At 34.7% G+C, this 20,879-nt stretch overlaps 1 protein-coding gene across 1 annotated transcript; it reads left to right on the top strand.

Annotated features, from left to right (window-relative positions):
* Positions 1-8,725: 8,725 nt before the first annotated feature.
* On the top strand, positions 8,726-20,593 carry LOC110926478 (actin-related protein 3). The gene is made up of 9 exons (XM_022170244.2): positions 8,726-9,170; positions 10,275-10,743; positions 14,765-14,911; positions 14,992-15,084; positions 16,291-16,410; positions 17,122-17,232; positions 17,321-17,446; positions 18,777-18,875; positions 20,279-20,593. The coding sequence occupies exons 1-9, from the start codon at positions 9,121-9,123 to the stop codon at positions 20,357-20,359; spliced, it is 1,296 nt and encodes a 431-aa protein (XP_022025936.1). The 5' UTR covers positions 8,726-9,120; the 3' UTR covers positions 20,360-20,593.
* The last annotated feature ends 286 nt before the right edge of the window (positions 20,594-20,879 follow it).

Genomic DNA, 20,879 nt, shown 5'->3' with positions numbered 1-20,879 from the left:
TATACAAGCGTACATAGCATCTCTCATTTTTTGCTTGCTCCATGCACGACAAGGATTTCTCAAATATTGCCAGCGTTGTTTAAGAACCCCAAAGCATCTCTCAATGTCTTTTCGTGAAGACTCTTGAACATTTTTGAAGTATGCTCTTTTTTCATCAATAGGATCACTATAACGTCTTCACGAAAATCGAATACCTAGGATAAATTCCGTCGCTCAAATAATATCCATGAGGGTAGTAGTTTCCATTTGCGTAAAACGACGCTTTTGGAGCTTTGCCAGAAATCCACTCCTCTAATAACGAAGATTGTTCAAAAACATTGATATCATTGCATGACCCTACCACGCCAAAGTAAGCCGACCAAACCCCAAGGTCCTGTGAAGCAAGCGTTTGAAGAATAACAGTGGGTCCTTTTTGGTAACCCCGTGTGTGTTAGCCTCGCCTCGCCATGCGGTCGGGCAGTTATCCCAACGCCAATGCATGCAATCTATGCTTCCGATCATACCAGGCAAACCATGCTCCGCCGAATGTACCTCGTAGATCTTTTGAAGGTCGTCCCATGTGGGCGTTCTAAGATAACGCGCACCATACACATCAATAATACCTTTATAAAAAACATACACAAACATAAGCTTCAAAAAAAATTGTAAACATTATAGTAAAGTATAGGAATTGTACCGCGACAAAAATGCTCCAAGGTGTCTCGCGTTGTTTTCTCGCCCATTTTTAGATACTCGTCGTTGATGTAGGTTGTGTTTCCATAAGCAAGGATTCTTAACGTCGACGTACACTTTTGGATACCGGTAAATCCAAGTGCCCCTCTCGCATCCGCTCTTTGTTTAAAATAATCGTAGTTGGCTTCCAAGTCGTCGACTATGCGTAGAAACAACCGCTTACTCATTTAGAAACGACGCCTAAACATTTGGTTCGAAAATGTCGGCGCCTCATCAAAATAATCTTTCATCAAACGATCGTGTGCCGCGCGTCGGTCTCGTTCAATATAACCTCTTTTATTTTTTTCTGCTTGGGGACGACGACAATGGTTCACATATCTCACCGCTAGTTGACAAGCACTCGTAACCGCCTCTTGCTCAACCTCCTCATCGGTGGAATCATCGCCATCTGCAAAAAAACTCTTTGTAGTAAAAATTTACCATGGATGAAGAACTAGGGGAATCCATCAAGTTTTTTTTTATAAAATTGTAGTGTTTTTTAGAGAGTATTTGAGAGAGTTTTGGTTAATTTTGAATGGGTTTATATATATAGGTAAAAGGTTTAAAAATTAAAAAAAAAATAAAAAAATGAAATAGCCGTTATATAGCCGTTGGACGAATTTGATTGGTCAGTCAACATCAACAAAGCGTTTTTATTAAAACGCCGAAACGATTTTTTTCAAAAAACACGCCCAATAATGCCCCATGTAATGGGGGTGCGGCATTTTGGGGCGTTATATTCGAAATTTTTTTTAAAATACCGCACTTGGAAGGTTGAAAAGTTAGAGGGTTAAAAACAAAAGGAAATTGAATAGCGTTTTGTGAATGTATATTGAATGTTTTTAGAATTCTAGTAATTTTCTGTTGGTTGTTAATGAGAGGTGGAATGGAATGAACCATTCTGGAGGGAATGAAGAAATAAGTGTTTGGTTGGTCGATGGAATGGAATTGCATATTCCAAAATGCATTCCATTCCTTCAGAATCATTCCATCTGTCCCACTGTTTTTTTTCTATTTCATTCCTTCTTCACCCTTCATTAACAACATCACAACCCATAACCGTTGCCACCACCGCCACCCATCACAGCCGCCACCCATCGTCGCCACCCGCCTCCGCCGCCACCTACCGACTCTGACCACCACCATCACCGCCCACCGCCGCCACCCATCGACGACATCACTAGTGCTCCTACTATCACCGCAATCATCGCCGCCACCACCGCTGCCACCCATCTCCGCTGCTACCACCGCCGCCGCCACCCACCTCTGTCCCCGCCACCACCACTATCGTCACCACTGCCACCTTCGATCACCACCGCCCGCCGTCGTCGCCACCCACCACCGCCGCTGCCGCTACAACTGCCACCTGTTACCAGCCACCATCACTGCCCACCATTGACCACGACCATCTGATTTTATTCTTTCGTCTTTTCTTGCCTCCCAAACAACAAAAGGTAATGATGATTCATTCCATTCTTACATGGCAACCAAACAAGACATGGGATAGTAATGATCAATTCTATTACCTCATTCATTCCATTACCTCGTCCATTTCATTCCCTCGTCCATTGCATTACACCATACCAAACAGACCCCTAGTGAAATTGATATTTGCCTTCCTATTGAGTTGTTTAGAACAAAGTGAAAGGTAAGACGGTTTCTTATGCTGAAGTCGTAAAGAACATTCTTTTACAATCAAGTATGAATATGTGAGTGTAAATTATGTGTATAAATATGTCTATAGGAAATATGTATCAATCTAATGGTTTTAAGTTAACCTAATATGACCATATTTGGTATAACTCTATATGACCCAATCTGAATTTGTGGCCATTTAATTTGAATTGCTAGTAATAACATTTCTAACCATCTTAGTTATGCAAGTTAAGTTATTCGGATAACGAATCCTGAACGTTCAATAGTCAGTTGTCGGCAAAATTAGTAATAATAATATACTTATTTGGGTTTCAAAAGGCTCAGTTCGAAATATAGCCACCTAAAAACGAGTCACTTTACAAGTTTCTCATTCGTACAAGAACCAAATCAAAACCCAAGTAGTCGATAGATTGTGCGGTTATGAAAGTGGCTCAAACTATAATATTAAAGAGTTATAAAGGATATTTATACCTACGTGGTTTAGGGTTCTAAAACTTTTTATAGTATTTTTATGATTATTTTGTAGTATTCCCTCTCTAATATATTAGTATTATTTTAAGTAATAGGTTTGTTGTATATTTTGTTTTAATTACCTAAGCAATTTAGTGGTCAAATTTGTTATGTGAGGTAGTATGCTACTCTTTAATTAATATGATCAATTGCTCAAAACTGTTGTAATTGGTATAGTGAAAATGAATGCTAAGTGTCGATGCAAGTAAATGATTTAAATTGCTAAAAATACTAATATGGCTCGGGATATTGAGAACAAAAAGATAATAAAGCAAAGAAGAATACTTTGACCTTACGGATATGAAATATTCATTTTGTAAGGCTAGTGTAAAAATGAAAACTATTTGAGACACTAATGATGTTTGAAACTTGAACGGGTCGAATAATTTAGAAATTATTTTAATACCGAGAGCAAAATTTTAAGAATTTGGTAAATTCAGAAATTGGGTTTTGAGTTCATCTTATAGAGGGTTAAATCACGGTCACGTAGGAAGAAACATGACCTGATTCGGACCAAAAACGAATAAGTTATGAGGTTTTTCATAAAGACCATTTGAGCTGGGAAAATGCAGGAAATAGAACAAACTCGCTGGAAAAAGACCTCCGTCGCGCCACGCGACAGAGACCCAAGTACACGTCGCGACACGCGACGGCCCTCGCGGCCCGCAAAGGCTAGGGTGTTCTCTGTCGCGGCCCGCGACAACCTACTAGTGCTGGAAAAATTTGTTCTTGATATGTTTTGACATCTAGGACTTGTTTAATCATTTTATAAACACATATAACTAATGTTTTGGATGATTTTGGCTATAGGTAATCGTAGCAACTTGCGGATGAAGATCAAGCTTGTTAGAGGATCGAACACGCACACATGATGAAGCTTCCGCTAAATTAATCGTGTCTTTTGGGTTACTAAACTTATGATTAATAAGTATAACTATCTTTGTGATGTTTAACTTATGTAAATACTATTTAAATGTTTCGAAAGTTAAATATGTGTAGTTATGACAACATGGTTTAAATCTTTAATAAACGTCTTTTGAAGGTTTGAACTTTATATAAATGTCGTCTAGTCAATGTTTTTATAATAAATGAAAGGTAAATACACTAATAAATTGTTTGAATTAGAAAAAGACATGTAAGGGTCTTACAAAGATTGTGTGATTGCGAGTATAATAGCTGCAAAATGAAACAAGCAAGTGTGTGAGAGTAAAGGTGAGTAGAGCGTAAACCCTAAAACGATCGTCTGATCTCTTTATTTGTAGCAATAAAGAACTAACTAAGTACCCGATATCACGGGGATAATCGGAATATTTCTTTATGAACGTTGTGATATTTATGAACAGAAAGAACGAGTCTTTTGCTTGACTTGATCGTATTTAATTGTCCCTATATCATATTAACAACATGTGCAAAAATATGTTAGTTGTAAATAAGGAATAGGTTCAGGATATCAAACCTATTAAATACTAGGATAGTCAATCATTGTCCAAAATATTGGTCGAAATATTCACTTCTAACACATTTTATTTAACTTGGTGAATTAAAGGGCCCTGTGGTTTCTAATGACAAGTTCGGGTTAATAAAATCTGAGCAAAATGAGCTTGGGTTAAAATGGACTTTTTTTAGTATAAGCTTGATTCGGGTGGTATTAGATTCTCGACAAAATGAATTCGTATTAGTCGTTTTAGAATAAATACCAAAATAGGATTAGGGCAGGAGGATACGAGTGAAAGGTGAAAGTGAGATTTGAAGAAATTATATGGATCTGATGAAACAAAGGGGAAAGTTTGGGATATTTTATGACTGACACGTTGGTTGTTAATTATCGCCTCATTTTTATTCGAGTTATCAGGTTGAGGTGAAGCGGTGATATCAGGGTGGTGGTGGGGGTTTGTGGTGAGAGATAAAGTAACCCAAGTTTGATGCATCTCTCTATATATGTATATATGACACAATCAATAAATAATTAAACTTTTATTTTTTAATAATAAAATAAATACTTACATTCTTGTGTATAAAATTACTAAAATACCCTTCTAATTACAAGTAAAATTACTGAAATACACCTACTTTTAACCGATCATTTTAACGGTGTTAGAGCCGGGGAGCAAATTGGCAAAAAAAAAATTGAAACATCAAGAAGGAAAATGACCATTTTTAAAGGATTGAGGCAAAACCGTTAAAACGACCAAACCACATAGAGCAAAACGGAAGTTTACTCTTTATTTTAAACTAGGATCTTGACCTGCCGCGCTTTGCGGCGGCGTTGAAAGTTATAATAATTTGCATTTATAGTGTATATTTGACTTGACTCTTTATCCAAAAAAAAATTACGTCTTCGTCGAATGAACACGCATTATATTTGACCCGACTCGCTTTCTAACACAGTTTACAAACGTACACAAAATAAGTATAAAAACGTATTATTTTTTACCAGACTTGTTTGAGTGAAAAAATTATGTCAAAACATGAGTCGTTTACGTTGAAACGTGAATTTAAAATATACGTCGCGCATTACGGTGGTGACACCTTAGTTGTTTATAGTCGGCGACACGTTATATGATTCATTAACCATATAAAAAACATGTTTTGACATATCCGATCTAACTCTGTATAATATAAGCATTGCAGATACAGTATACGGTGATGACATTAATGTGTGATACCTACACGCGACATTACACGTGTTTGACTTTGTTATATACAGTACGTTCTTGACATTGACGTCATTAGATATGGATAAAAAAAAGAGTATGAATCGCTCATTGTGGTGTAAAGTTGTAACAATATTTTAGATAACCGTGTAAAGTCGTAAAAGTAATTTCGACATTAACATGGTTATACAAAGATAAAAAAAAGTATATTAATGTGTGACGTTATGATCTAAAGTCGTAAAAGCAATTCGTAGTAAAATGAGACGTCAAGTTATTAAGTACAAAAAGTTGGTGGATCAAAGTTATTAATTACCAAAGGTGGAAATGAATAACTTACTTAGTTTGAGAGTGTGAAATGAAAGAATTAAAAATATAAGGGTTAGAATTGTAATGTTTGATGGTTATTTGAAAGTTGAAAGAAGATAAAAGTGTAAGGGCTATATGTGTTATTTTTCAAAAGTTAAAGGAACTAAAGACAAAGGTCCACAAAGAAATAAAAATATAAGGGTTAGAATTGTAACTTTTGATGGTTATTTGAAAGTTAAAAGAAGATAAAAGTGTAAGGGCTATATGTGTTATTTTTCAAAAGTTAAAGGAATTAAAGACAAAGGTCCACTGACCTTTGTCTTTAATATATATTAAATAACCTATATATTCGAGACATTTACTTTGGATTTTTATTGCAACTTAATTTGGGATAGTTAGTTTTTATATGATTTCTCTTATTTTATAACTTAGATTGTTAAAAATCTTATAAGTAACCATAGTCTTTTTCTCTCATTTTATAATTTAGATTGTTAAAAATGTTCTAAGTAATTCTAGGCTTTTTTTTTACGGTACGGTCCTTTGGATTTTTAAAATTTAATTTTGTACCGTCTAGATTTTACGAGTTAACACGTCGTAATGCATGCACGTGATTCATCGTTTTTAAGTCTTTTTTTGTTTTAATGGTCCCGTCGTAACGTGTAGGTCCTAAATACTGGTATTCCTTATTTTTCAAATTTGAAACAATAATTCCTCATTCCCGATGGAAATAACCTATCTTGTTGGATTCATTCATTTGTACTTTTCATTATATGTGATTGTAAAATATAATGATTGTGTTCAAATATCTTTTTATTTGATGTTTTCAATCATTGTCCCACATTTTGCCCAATTTTCCCTTGGATTCCAATGGAAAATAATGTCACCGTCTTTCAAAAGGAACGATTTTAACATGTAATAATTCAACCTTTCATAGTTTATAATACACTTTTAAATATGTAAAAGTAAAAAAGGGGCAAGAACATCAAAATTTATAGATGTTATTCTAGTGACGGATGCATGATTTTATTTTAATGAGTTCCTTTTGGTAATTTTTTTTAATTCTCACTATTTTTTTCTAACTTCTACAAAGTTCTCACTAATTTTTTCCGTTTTTTCCAAACGCACCGAGTTCCTGAGAACCCACAAATGTGGGTTGGATCCGCCCCTGCGTTGTTCATTTATTATATTCTTCATCTCATATGTTTTTAGTTTTTGCTTAAAGAATACTTTACAAACTATAATGTATTTATTCTAAACAGTTAGATCACTATACATATATTCAGTTCATTCAAATTAATCTACACAACTAATTTTTTCATGATAAAGTATATTAACAAATAATGTAAAACGAAGAGAGGAAAACATATTGCATACGCCATTTTATGTAGATATACAACTATAATGGTACAAAATATGTGCATAAGAAACTTTTCATCGATATTGTTGAATACTGCGAAAAGACACGTGATTTAGCATATAGAATTTATAGAAGTTCATATTGGCCCGAATGTCTCTTGTGGATCACCATCAGTATTGCCCCTTGAACCCCACGTGGAGCGTTGCCCCAAATTCCACCAAGGGGGCACTGTCCCTGGAACTATGGGTTCGTTTGCTCGTGAAATAAGAATTGTCATGAACAAACATGTTGTAACACCCTACACAAATCTCACATTGAGTGTGGACAAAAGAGATGTTGGTTCATAAAAATGTCTCACCTCAAATATCACAAGGCATTTTGGTCGGGTGTATTGGTAGGGAATGCCCGGATGAGATGAAAATTATACAATTAAACATGCTCACATGAGAGTAGTAAATCCTTGAGCTCCCTGTGAGCAAAACAGTTGATATTTATGGTATGAAAGATCAGATGTAACAACTTACACATATACTCAACACCTTATAACTATTATTAACCAAGGTGATTTGATAAATAAAACACTCAACAAATATGATTGTAAACTGTAGAAATTTTTAAACAAGGTGATTTGATAAATAAAACACACAACAAACATGATTGTGAACCGTAGTAATTTTTATGACATACAAGTGTATGCATATATATATATATATATGCAATACATGTTCACAATTTTTTAAACACAATGTAGATTACTTATGAAATTATGCTCAATAATAAATAATTTTTAAAATTCACTTGCTTACACACCAATACAACTTGATACAAGAAAAATCATTTACAAGTACAAAAGAGTTTATAGTCATTTTCATTCATTGTCCAATTATAACATTTCAAAGTAAATTTTAAATTTGTATGATTTTCATCCCTGAAATTCTTAAAATATGTCAGTTCCGTCCAAAAAAACATCTGTATACCAGTTTCGTCCCTGTGGTTTTCCAATTATGCCAATAGGTTTTGACAGATGCTAGTTTTTTGGATGAAACTGATATGTTTCAAAATTTGATCTGGACTGGTATAATTGGACAAACCATAAAACCACCCGTAGTGGTACAAATTTTGGGCGTTTTTCCACAAAAGCACGCCCCCAAACGCCCCTATGACCGCCCCTGGGCGTTGTTGAGTCAAATTTAGTCTCCAGCGTTCTTTAATCCACGTACAACTTCCAATTCTTTGGCCAATCACATGCATTCTTGTTTTCTTGCCCAATCACATGTATTCTTCCTTTTAACATAATAGCCACATCCCCACTACACCCATTTTAGAAAACACCCCATAAAGCCCCCTTGCTGACTGGACTACCCACATAACGCAAAGCGCCTAAGGGTGGGATGTCTTCCATTACGCATAACGCATGGTCTAGTAGTACAATTTGAAAATTTGATCTGGACTGGTATAATTGGACAAACCAGCGACGAGAAAATAGTAGCTAACTCCGTATAAAATAAGAAATAAGTGATAATATTGTACGGAGTCATCGAGATTAGCCCATCATCACACTTTCTTTCGTGTTAACCTAATCGCACCAGAACAACAACAACAACAACGAGACCAAAGTTCCGATCGTGTAAAACACTTTTCGGATCTCCAACCGATCACACAAACAAACAGACGACGATACAAGAAAGAACGAAAGAGACATCAAACTAATGAGATCAAATGGATGTAGCTACACCCATTAACAACAATATTGGCTACTGTTTGTTTAATTGCTTGCATTCGACGTTCTCGTTGTTTTCAATCGATTTCCCCCAACGACCATGATCATTTCCTCACTAAAACCCATCATCGGATCTCAATTGCAGATCCCCTTTTACTCCAACAACATCGTCATCGTTTTCTTTTCTTTTTCCTCACTTTCAAATCATGGATCCTTCAACGTCTCGTCCCGCTGTAGTGATCGACAACGGCACCGGGTAATTATGTCTTATTTGATACTTGTTATTGTATTTGATCACCAAGTGTTTGATGAAAATCCTGAATGATTTATATGCACACCACCTGTTTGATAAAATTCCCCAAAGAAGACATTGTTTATATCACTAACTTTTTTATTGGATTATCTGCTTGATTAACAGAATTCATGATCCAATACTCAGTATTTTTGTTGATCACCAACTGTTTGATGAAATCCTGAACGATATTTATGCACACCACCTGTTTGATAAAATTCCCAAAAGAATATACTGTTTAAATGATTTAACTCTTTTTTGGGTTATCTGCTTGTTTACCTTTCATACCGCTTGATTAACAAATTTCATGATCCAGTACTTGGTAGTGTTATTGATCATCAACTGTTTGATAAAATTCCTGAACAATGTTTATGCACACCACCTGTTTGATAAAATTCCCCAAAGAAAACATAGTTTTATTACCAATTGTTTATTGGTTATCTGATTGTTTACATGGCTAAAATCAATTGGATATAACTTATGGTGGTACTGCAGATATACTAAATTGGGTTTTGCGGCGGCTCATTGTTCTAATTGATCACCAAGTGTTTGATGAAAATACTGAACAGTGTTTATGCACACTACCTGTTTGATAAAATTCCCCAAAGAAGTTATTGTTTGTATTACCAACGTTTTTTAGATTATCTGCTTATTTACATTTCATACCGTTTGATCAACAAAATTCATGATCCAATACTCTTTATTGTAATTGGTCACCAACTGTTTGATAAAAATCCTGAACGATTTATACGCACACCACCTGTTTGATCAAATTCCCCAAAGAAGACATTGTTTGCATCACTAACTTTTTTTTGCATCATCTGCTTGTTTACATTTCATACTGCTTGATTAACAAATCATATGATCCGATTCTCATTATCCTAATGGATCACCACTGTTTGTTTAAAATCCTGAACAATATTTATGCACACCTCCTGTTTGATAAAATTTCTCAAAGAAGATATAGCTAACTTTTTCTAGACTATCCTGTTTTTTTTTTTTTTTTTTTTTTTTTTTTTTTTTTTTCTGGCTAAAATCAATTGGATATAACTTTTGGTGCTACTGCAGGTATACTAAAATGGGTTTTGCGGGTAACGTGGAGCCCTGCTTTATTACTCCAACTGTCGTTGCAGTCAATGAATCATTCATAACTCAGCCCGCTCGTGGCTCTAGTAAGGGAAGTAGCAGTTGGATGGCACAACACAGTGCTGGTGTAATGGCTGATCTTGATTTCTTTATCGGGGAAGAAGCATTATCCAAATCAAGAACTAGTAGTACTTACAATCTAACCTACCCGATCAAATACGGACAGGTGGAAAATTGGGATGCGATGGAACGGTTTTGGCAGCAGTGTATTTTTAATTACCTGCGATGCGATCCGGAGGATCATTACTTTTTATTGACTGAAAGTCCACTAACTCCTCCAGAAAGTAGGGAGTATACCGGCGAGATTATGTTTGAGACGTTTAATGTTCCAGGGCTTTATATTGCAGTGCAACCGGTGCTTGCTTTGGCTGCTGGATACACAACATCTAAGGTATGTTTTTTATAGTTATTGTTGATATTATTGTTATCATAGTTGTTAATGGCGAATAGCGACAAATAGCGATAAGGTACCAATATGCTACATAGCGAATAGCGGTAAATAGCGGGCAGTTATTTTATAAACAGCGATACACTAGAAAAGAAATTTTAAAATTTTTTATATGTATATTATATAAAAATACCCTGGTATATATATGCTATTTTACATGTATATTTAACAAAAACCTAAAATCCAAGTATTTTATAGCTATATTTAATTGCTATTTATATTTAAAAAACTACAAAAATAAATAAAGTATCGCTATCTATCGCTACAACCCTAATAGCGAGCCTAGACCTATACGCTAGGTAGCGCGCTATAGCGATCGCTACGCTCGCTATTGACAACTATGATTGTTATGGACGTTCATTTATTTTGACTCTTTGATGTTGATGCCAATTACTAAACTCAAGATTTTAGGATTATCCTTAGACATATGTGACAAGGAGAACGAGGAACGCACAATAATGCTTAGAAAGATTTATAAAATTACAAGAATGTAGAAATTTGAGTGTGGCTAGTTAACACTCAAATAACTTAAAAAATTAGGATATCTGTGATTTAAGTGTTTAATGATTATAACAGTTTTAGGTATGTCATATACTAATTGTAAACGTTAGACATTGAAACTTGGTTACGTAGGTAAGATTTTTTTTTTCATACATAACAACCAAGTTAATTAATTTCATAACTTTTCGGTTTTTCTCATAGACCCTTGATCTAGTGATCTACTTGTATGGTGTTTGCTCCCCACAAAATTAGTGTGGGTCAAATCATAGTCACAGGATTCGCTGCACCCCCTGCGTACCAAGAATCAGATCGCATGTACCGGAATCGGGTACAAAAGTGACCTTAACGCCATGGGTTCGCGATCCGGATCGGGAAATTAGGGCGTATCCTATTTTCAACAAATTCAACCCAAATCACTAAAAATCACGTACCCGATTGATTAATTCGGTGTTTGGGAACGATCCGATACACGTACCGGAAACAAAAAGGCAGATTCAAACATGTAATTGGACTTTGACGCAAATTAATTGCTGACTCTTCGGTGCCTACGGTATGTGAGCTTGTTTTTCATGCGTATCGCATCGTTCCCAAATGTTTTCTATATGATACGTAGAAGAAAGAGTTAATAGGGTGGCAATGCTCTGTATATTAAGTTGGAATTTCTTGAAAAAAATTAATTGTAAACTGTTTTGCATATGCTACGACGTACCAAACGATATAGTACGCCGTACCGCGTACTGAATTGGCGTTCCAAAAATCCCGTCCCCCACTCGTACTGAATTTTAGAAATGCATGAATCGCGTACCCATTTTCGTTCTGCGATCCATGTGATTATGGTTCAAATTCTTGCAAGTGCAAGGTTAGGTGTAAAAGTTGTTTAATAAAACATATAGCTTTCTAAGGATTGCCTTTTATTTTGTCCCCTCTCAATTATATGATTTGGTTCTAATCTCTGTTAGTTTCAACTCTTTAAGTGGGTGTATACCTTAGGGTGAAGGGAGTGGTTAAACAGGTGAAAGTGGCAAACTTCAAAATGGACCAATCAGAGTGTGCCATGTCAGCAAGTGTGAAGAGTTTAAACTTTGGTGAAAAGTGTTGGCAATGGTTTAGACACTTGAAAGTGGCAAACTTTTTTTATTCTTTTTTTTTTCCTACCCTCCACAAATACCCATCACCTTCTTCAATCATCATCAGCATCATCACTTTTCATCTTTGTCGATCGGTGATGGTTAGTCGATTTCACAACTTGCCGCGCGGGAAAACGGGACGGCGCCGGTGTTGCCCCTCGGCAAACCGGTTTGCCGATCACTTCACCGCACCACTCCCTTCACCCTTATGTCATATATACCTCCTTCGTAATTTTAGGCATGGAAACTACATAGTCAAAAGTATTCTTTCTCAATGATGAAGGTTTTTGAGCTACCCCTAGTCAATCTTTGTGACTGCAGATTGAGTGTTTGAGTAACACCTCAAGCCCAAAGTGACACTTTAGCTCGTTAAGTCCCAAATAAACTTACAAGATAGTGGACTTTACTAGTAGCCTAGAATATATGGGTTGTAAGCTCAAACCTCTCACTTCTCTATACATGTGGTACACGTGTCAGCAATTCACATGTAACATCGAGTGAAATGAGATTGGTTGCTAAATTCGGTAAAAGGGTGGAAGGGGCACCCATCACATTCATCACACTATCACACCCAATCACAATATGACACCTCATTCTAATCACATTCTATCACACCATTACTAAAACACTTGCAGCACCCATCACACCATCACATTCCATCTCTACACTTTTTTTAGATAAAATATAAATTAAATTAAAAACAATTTTTATTACATAAAATTAGGGTGGGGTTCGACCACAAAGTCCATTTTTCCTACAAAGTGTACAAAGTCATAAAATACCACAATTTCAGCCATAAAACACACTCAAAACCCACAAATAACAGAGTGAAGATTACTAAAACACAATATCCAAACCCTAACAGTCCATAAAAACTTCAAACACACCATTGTAGAACCATGAATATAATTAAAACACAACATGATAATCAACCTAAAACACACTAATATTAGTCATTCGATAATCAAAGCCTTATCATCCAAAACACAACACAAAACCCACAAATATGGCGTTTTAGTAATCTTCACTTTGTTATTTGTGGGTTTTGAGTGTGTTTTATGGTTGACATTATGGTGTTTTATGACTTTTTACACTTTGTAGGAAAAATTGACTTTGTAGCCAACTCCCACCCCATAAAATTAAACATTAAAACTAAATAAATAAAAGAAAGTAAAAAAACCAAAATAAAAAAGGTGTTATAAACATAGAAATTTTATAATTTTGGAAATATTTTAAAATGTAAAAGTAAAAGATTAGAAGACAAAAATTGTTATAAACATAGAAAATTAGAAATTTTATCATTTTATAAACTTTTTGAAAAGATATGAAAAAAGTATAAAAACAAAAGATGTTTTAAACTAAAAGGGCTGGTTAGGTTAATTTTAAAAGTTGAAGGCATTAGTTATTTTAATCTTCTCCAATCAATCTCCTCCCTTTTTTTAATCTTTTTTTTTCACCTGCAAACATGATTTTTTTTAAACATGGCTTCTCGGTAGCATGGTGTAAATCACGGAAACAAACATCATCACCGTGAAACAATCGCTTGCGGTGGTGTTTCACTGTCTTCACGCCCATCACGAGGGTGCCCGACCCCCCTAAATAGAGTTATAGAAAGACTCAAAAGACACATTAAAAGCAAAGTTAGAGTAATGACTTAACAATTGAACATTGTATTTGTTTTGTATGACATTAAACAGCTCACGGAAAGACCTTATTGATTATATGTTGTTTATGATAAGTTTTGTTTTTTTTTTTTTCATTTTTCAAACTGATAGTCTCTTTCATCATGATATTCACTGTAATGAAACATCAAGGCTATTAATCCGAACTTGATTTTTTATATTGTTGTGAAATCTGGTAATATTCTATGTTGCTTTGTTATTTTCTGTTATCCTTTTATCTCACTCAAGTCGAATAAACTCCATTATTTTACATTGCTTTCTTCTTCTTCTTCTTCTTCTTATTATTATTATTATTATTATTATTTTTATTTTTATTATTATTATTATTATTTTTATTATTATTATTATTATTATTATTATTATTATTATTATTATTTTTTTCTTCATTTGTAGTAGGTCTATACTTCTTTATAACTACACCATCAAAACCTTTAAGAAGTTAAAATTTACTGTCACTTCCTTTTGTCTTTTCTTGGGAGTGCGTATTTGTGAAACTAAAAAGGTTATGGCGGTGTATATATAATTGTTTTGATGATGTACAATTGTACAAATCACCTTCATTTTTGAAAGCTAGATATTATTAAATATCTAAATGGCAGATGGACTATTCATTTTTTATTTTTTTCTTTTACATTAACCTATACTTTTGCGTAGTGTGAGATGACAGGTGTTGTAGTAGATGTTGGAGATGGGTCCACTCATGTTGTACCTGTGGCAGAAGGTTACGTTATCGGTAGCAGCATTAAGTCACTACCGATTTCGGGAAAAGACGTTACTCTCTTTGTTCAACAACTCATGCGTGTAAGTTGACTTTGACTTTTGTTTGCATTTTGTTATTGCAAGTTTGATAATTTTGTGTTAATCTCTCGTGAAATTTCCAGGAAAGAGGGGAGCATATTCCTCCCGAAGATTCACTTGAAGTAGCTCGAAAGATTAAGGAGACTTATTGCTACACAAGTTCTGACATTGTTAAGGTAGTTATGATTTGTGTACTAAGGGTCAAGTTATTCTACAAAGGCTTCTAATTGTAAGAAGTGTAAGAAGGATTTATAGAGTGACAAGTGTCCAATAACCTAAAACTAAACCCACTACATCACCACCAAAAACCTAAACCCCCACCCCACCACCACCCAAAAACCTAAACCCTCCCCCCCCCCCCCCCCCGGCAAAAAAACAAAAAAAAACTATACCTCACCAAAAAAACCCCCAAAAAACCTAACCACCCCCCCCCCCAAAAAAAAAAAAAAAAAAACCTAACCCCCCCCCCCCCCCACCCAAAAACCTAAACCCCCACCCCCTCGGTTTTTTTTTTGGGTGGGTGATGTAAGGGGTTGTGGGGGGGGGTTTAGGTTTTTGGTGGTGGTGGATGTTTAAGGGTTTTTTTTTTTTTTTTTTTTTGTAGTGGGGTTTTTTTGTGTAGTGGGTTTAGTTTTAGGTTATTGGACACTTGTCACTCTATAAATCCTTCTTACACTTCTTACAATTAGGATCCTTTGTATTTGATCCTAATCCTGTGTACTAAATGTCAAGAATGTTGAAGTCATCTATAGTGTATTTAAATTTTCAAATGTATAAAAACCTCTTAAATCACCTTTTTTTTGGAAGTTTTGATTTTTGTTTAGAGTAAAATGCCATTTTGGTCTCTAAGGTTTGGCCAGTTTTGCGAATGTCGTTCAAAGGTTTGTTTTTCCGCATCTGGTTCCAAAAGGTTTGAAATCTTGCCATTTTCATATGGCTTGTTAACTCCATCCATTTTTCTTCCTTAGGGTATTTCTGTCTTTTTACCTACTTTGTTTTGTTTTGAATGCTTGTATATTATGCTAAATGCTTGTACATAAAGTGAAAAACTTCGAATTGCCCTTTAAGTTAACAAAAAAGACGAAAATACCCTTAACTTAACGGAGATATTAAAATATGTTAAAACAAACCTTTGGACGAAAGTCGCAAACTGGCCAATCACAGGGACGAATGTCGTTTTACTCTTTTTTTGTAATACATATTTACCACATCGATCATTTATGAAAGTCAAAATACGGATAAAAGGTTTGACCCTATACCTAACCCTCCCTATCCGCTCATATTTCCACCTCTAGTTAACATCTACTAACTTCTTTTTGTTATATTGCTTCGAGTTTTCGTGAATTTATAACCAGATTTTATATTTTTCTTGAATTGTATAGGAGTACAATAAGCATGATAAGGAACCATCCAAATACATTAAACAATGGCGAGGTATTAAACCGAAGACCGGGGCACCGTATTCATGTGATGTTGGCTATGAACGGTTTCTTGGTCCCGAGGTTTGTTCCCCTTTTTATTGTGTTAATTTCGCTGGTTATAATCAATGTTTTAAAAACCGATTTTTAAATCAAACCGGATTAGGCTAAAAAATGGTTTAACCGGTTGAACCAGGTTGTACCGAGCGGTTCAACCGGGTTGACTAGCTAACTCTATAATTTCATAAATTATAACATCAACTCAAAAGTTAATCCAAAAATGCCTGATTACATATTAAAAGATGATCCAAAAGTAAATCCATAATAAAAAATAATCCAAAAGATAATCGAAAACCATTCAATTTTCCAACAAACTCTTTTAAATGAAAGTGTATGATATGTTTAAGCCATTTGAGTGTTGAATACATCAACTATTTTCGTTTCATACAATATTAAATTAGAACTTTTAGTTACAAATAATCATAATATATATAAAAATTACATAAGATAAGTAACATATATAAAAAAAGGAACAACCCAAACTAAAATAACCTTGGGCCGGTATTACGTTTCAAACCGGTATACCGGATTTTACCGCCGGTACAAACCTTATGCCGTTTCACTTATTTACCGGGGTGTTTCGTACCAGATTTACATCTGAAAACGGTAATACCAGTATAACCGGCCGGTATTTACCGGTTTCTAAAACATTGGTTATAATACATACTTCATGTGTTAATTACAATACCATTGCATGCATGTAACCATTTATAGCATGTAAATTTTGTCATGCAGATTTTCTTTAATCCTGAGATATACAATAGCGAGTTTACAACCCCTTTACCTGCTGTAATAGACAAGTGTATTCAGTCTGCACCAATTGACACAAGAAGGGCTTTATACAAGGTACGCTTAATAAAGGTCAAGTAAGAGAGTTATAATTATGAAAGTACATAGTAAAGGATGATTTAATATTTTTGGATGGTTATTTCAGAATATAGTGTTGTCTGGAGGATCGACCATGTTTAAGGATTTTCAGAGAAGGCTGCAAAGGGATACAAAGAAGATTGTCGATGCACGAGTTCTTGCATCGGGCTTGAGGCATAATGGTGAAGTAAAAGTAAGCATGCTTGCTTCGTAATTTTGTTGTGTCGAAAGAAAGTTTGCTAATGAATAGTAAGTATATAATTCTAAAGAGATTAAACTGCCATTTTGGTCCCTGAGGTTTGGTTACTTTTGCCACTTTAGTCCAAAACTCAAACCTTTTGCATCTGGGTCCCTGTGGTTTCAGTTTTATTGCCATTTTGGTCCAAAAATGAAATCAGGTCATACTTGTCTTATAAAATCCTGCAATTTTGTCATTTTCCTCAGGGGCAAATCAGGTCATATTTGTCTTATAAAATATGGTATTTATTTATAAAAAAGAAATGATCATTTTGCCCCTGCGGAAAATGACAAAATAACAGGATTTTATAAGACAAATATGACCTGATTTTATTTTTGGACCAAAATGGCAATAAAACTGAAACCACAGGGACCCAGATGCAAAAAGTTTGAGTTTTGGACTAAAGTGGCAAAATTGACCAAACCACAAGGACCAAAATGACAATTTACTCTTCTAAAGATGTTCAGAAGTATGATTTGAAACATAAATGTTTAATTTTTTCCTATTTAAAGTTTCAAACGATTATCATTATTGTTATTATTAATGTTATTGTTATATGATTATGATGACTATAATAAAACAATCATTATTATTTTGATTATTATAAGTATCTGTATTATTGTTATTATTATTTATTGGATCAGTCGGGTTCTAAGTTGCGACTTTTAAATAAGTATAATTTGAAGGAAAATTGGATTTTAATAATCCCACCTGAGAATATCCCCGCTAGCAGTCCCACCTTTTAGACTATTTTTTTCTTCCTGGACCTCCGTTAAAAAAAATCTAACGGAGTTAGTTTTTAATGACGTGGATGCTGACTAGGCAATGACGTGGGATTAATATTGGCCAACAAACAAAAGGTGGGGTAATTAAGGTGGGATTATTAATCCCACGTCATTGCCCAGTCAACATCCATGTCATTAAAAACTAACTCCGTTAGATTTTTTCAACGGAGGTCCAGTCAAAAGATGGGACTGGCGGGGATATTCTCAGTTGGATTATTATTGGCCGGCAGACAAAAGGTGGAATTAATTAAATCCAATTTCCCCAATTTAAACAAGTGTTTCTGGATAAAAACAAACAAAAATCCGGGCCTAAATGAGGAAAAGAAAGTCTTGTTTTAGTTACACTCATATTAATTTTAATAATAACATTATCATTATCAATAATAATCATATTCATAAATCATTATAATAGTGGTAATAATCACATAATAGTAAAATTAATTTGAAAGCTATTATCTTATTACATATGAGGAAGAAATTGTTGTTAATTTTGATTCCAGGCACAGCCAGTTGAAGTCAACGTAGTCAGCCATCCTATCCAGAGATATGCTGCGTGGTTTGGAGGATCGGTTCTTGCATCCACGCCAGAATTTTTTACGGTATATTTTTATTTTATTGTTATTACTTTCTTTGCATTTAGCAAGCACGTTGGTTTGTTTCCTACAAAAACCCAAGTATAATTGCTTGAAAGCTCTTTAAATGCTAAAATGATGGTTTGAATGCGTTGAAAAGTGGTTCGAAAACTCAATAGTTCTATATTATTCTAGACCTAGAGCTAAGCAGTTAATGCGGTAAAATATCGGATATCGGTCAAGGACCAATATTTGAGATATAGATTATGTCGGTGGGATATCGGTAATTTTAATATCCTGCAAAATTTATATATATAACAATTTAACACTAACAATTCAGTATTCTCTCATAGGGATGGGCTTTTTTTTCCCAAATACCCGTACTCGTACCCGTACCGATACCTGTACCCGTACCGATTTTAGGTATTTGGTACATGTATCGGTACCCAGTTTTATTGATTTTGGTATTCGGTACTTTCGGTATTGGTACGGGTACGGGTAAAAACGGGTACTGGTACCGAAATCTATATATACCTTTAAAAGTTTTTTTGTATTATATTTTATTTCATATTATGGTATTTTTAGTGTACTCGTATTGATTTTACCTATATGGTACCCGTATCGTATTGGTACTCGTACCAATTTTACCTATTTGGTACTCGTACTATATTGGTACTCATGTCAATGTTACCTATTTAGTACTCGTACAAATGCTCAAAAAGTAAATAAAAACAAAATGGTACCAAGCGGGTACTGTACCGAAAATACCCGTACCAGTACCCGTACCGTACCTATATATTTGGTACGGTATTTGGTACCTAGTTTTGTTCAAATTCGGTACCGGTATTTTCGGTACTGGTACGGGTATAGGTACGGGTACTGTACCAATCCCATCCCTATTCTCTCATACCATTAACAAATTAACCTTTTGCAACTTGCAAAACACTGACAATTTTAGCAAGCAGGAACTGATTAAGACTTAAAACACCAACTTATAACACTAACAATTAAGACTTAAAACACTAATTGCAACAATAAGAAGAAAGACAAATGCAAGAACTAAGAAGAAAGGTACTGATATCGGTGAGAAATATCGGTCAATATCACCGATAATTGGTACCGATATTTGACATGGGGGAAGATAATTGATATATCACCGATATTAACTGCATAGGTCTAGAAATGGCAAAGTGGGTGGGTTGGATGATGGCCAAACGGATAATTCAGAATCTGGTCTGAAACGATTGGGCCGACACACACACAGTACACACACCATTTTTTTTCGTTCTTTTTTCATTTTATTAGATAGGGTTGTGTGACAAGGCAAACCGGGTAATTCATATTCCAGACTAAAACGGGCCAGACCAATCCGTACACACTTCTTTTAATGTTTTTTCTTAAACATATTAAATAAAAAAATTCATGAACAGGCTTGCCATACTAAAGCGGAGTATGAGGAATACGGCGCAAGCATATGCAGAACAAATCCTGTTTTCAAGGGAATGTATTGATCCGGGATCCGTTTTTTTTTCTTGTTCATGTTTTGTGTACATTTTGCAGAATAGGTGTACACTAGTCGTTTCGTTTCTTGTAAGGAAAAAAAAAAGATGAACTTTATTGTATTCTTTCATTAAGAAGCAAATAGGTTTTGTTTTATAGGATTTCCCAGTTAAGTATTTGTTTCTGTAAGGTTAACTTATAAGGTGACACAAGTTGAGCAGATAAAGGTGTCTTCAGTATTTGTTACTGTATTATTTTTCCTCATGTGTTTTGTAGCCTGGCTTCATTTAGTGGGCTTATAAAAGAACCTCTTTATAAATATAACCGACTTATAAAAACTTCTTTTAGATATATGGGTAAATGTGTTTTATTTTATAAATGCACCAATAAAAATCAGGTTGAATCAAAGTTCACCAAATTATCAAATTAGGGGAAGGATCCACAATGGAGGTGTCGTTTATGTGGGTTGTTTTGCTATTCAGAGCTAAGGTCACATGGTGTGGCATCGCGTCACCCCGCCAGATCAGCAAT

The sequence above is a fragment of the Helianthus annuus genome, chromosome 17 (genome assembly GCF_002127325.2).
Source record: "Helianthus annuus cultivar XRQ/B chromosome 17, HanXRQr2.0-SUNRISE, whole genome shotgun sequence".
Classification (NCBI taxonomy): domain Eukaryota; kingdom Viridiplantae; phylum Streptophyta; class Magnoliopsida; order Asterales; family Asteraceae; genus Helianthus; species Helianthus annuus.
The sequence above is the reverse complement of the archived record's forward strand: the minus strand, read 5'-3'. Positions and strand labels throughout refer to the sequence as shown.

Coding starts and splice junctions, on each gene's coding strand:
- LOC110926478 (XM_022170244.2), top strand. CDS start 9,121: ATGGATCCTTCAACGTCTCGTCCCGCTGTAGTGATCGACAACGGCACC. Junction 9,171..10,274: donor GTGATCGACAACGGCACCGG/GTAATTATGTCT, acceptor GTGCTACTGCAG/GTATACTAAAATGGGTTTTG. Junction 10,744..14,764: donor CTGGATACACAACATCTAAG/GTATGTTTTTTA, acceptor ACTTTTGCGTAG/TGTGAGATGACAGGTGTTGT.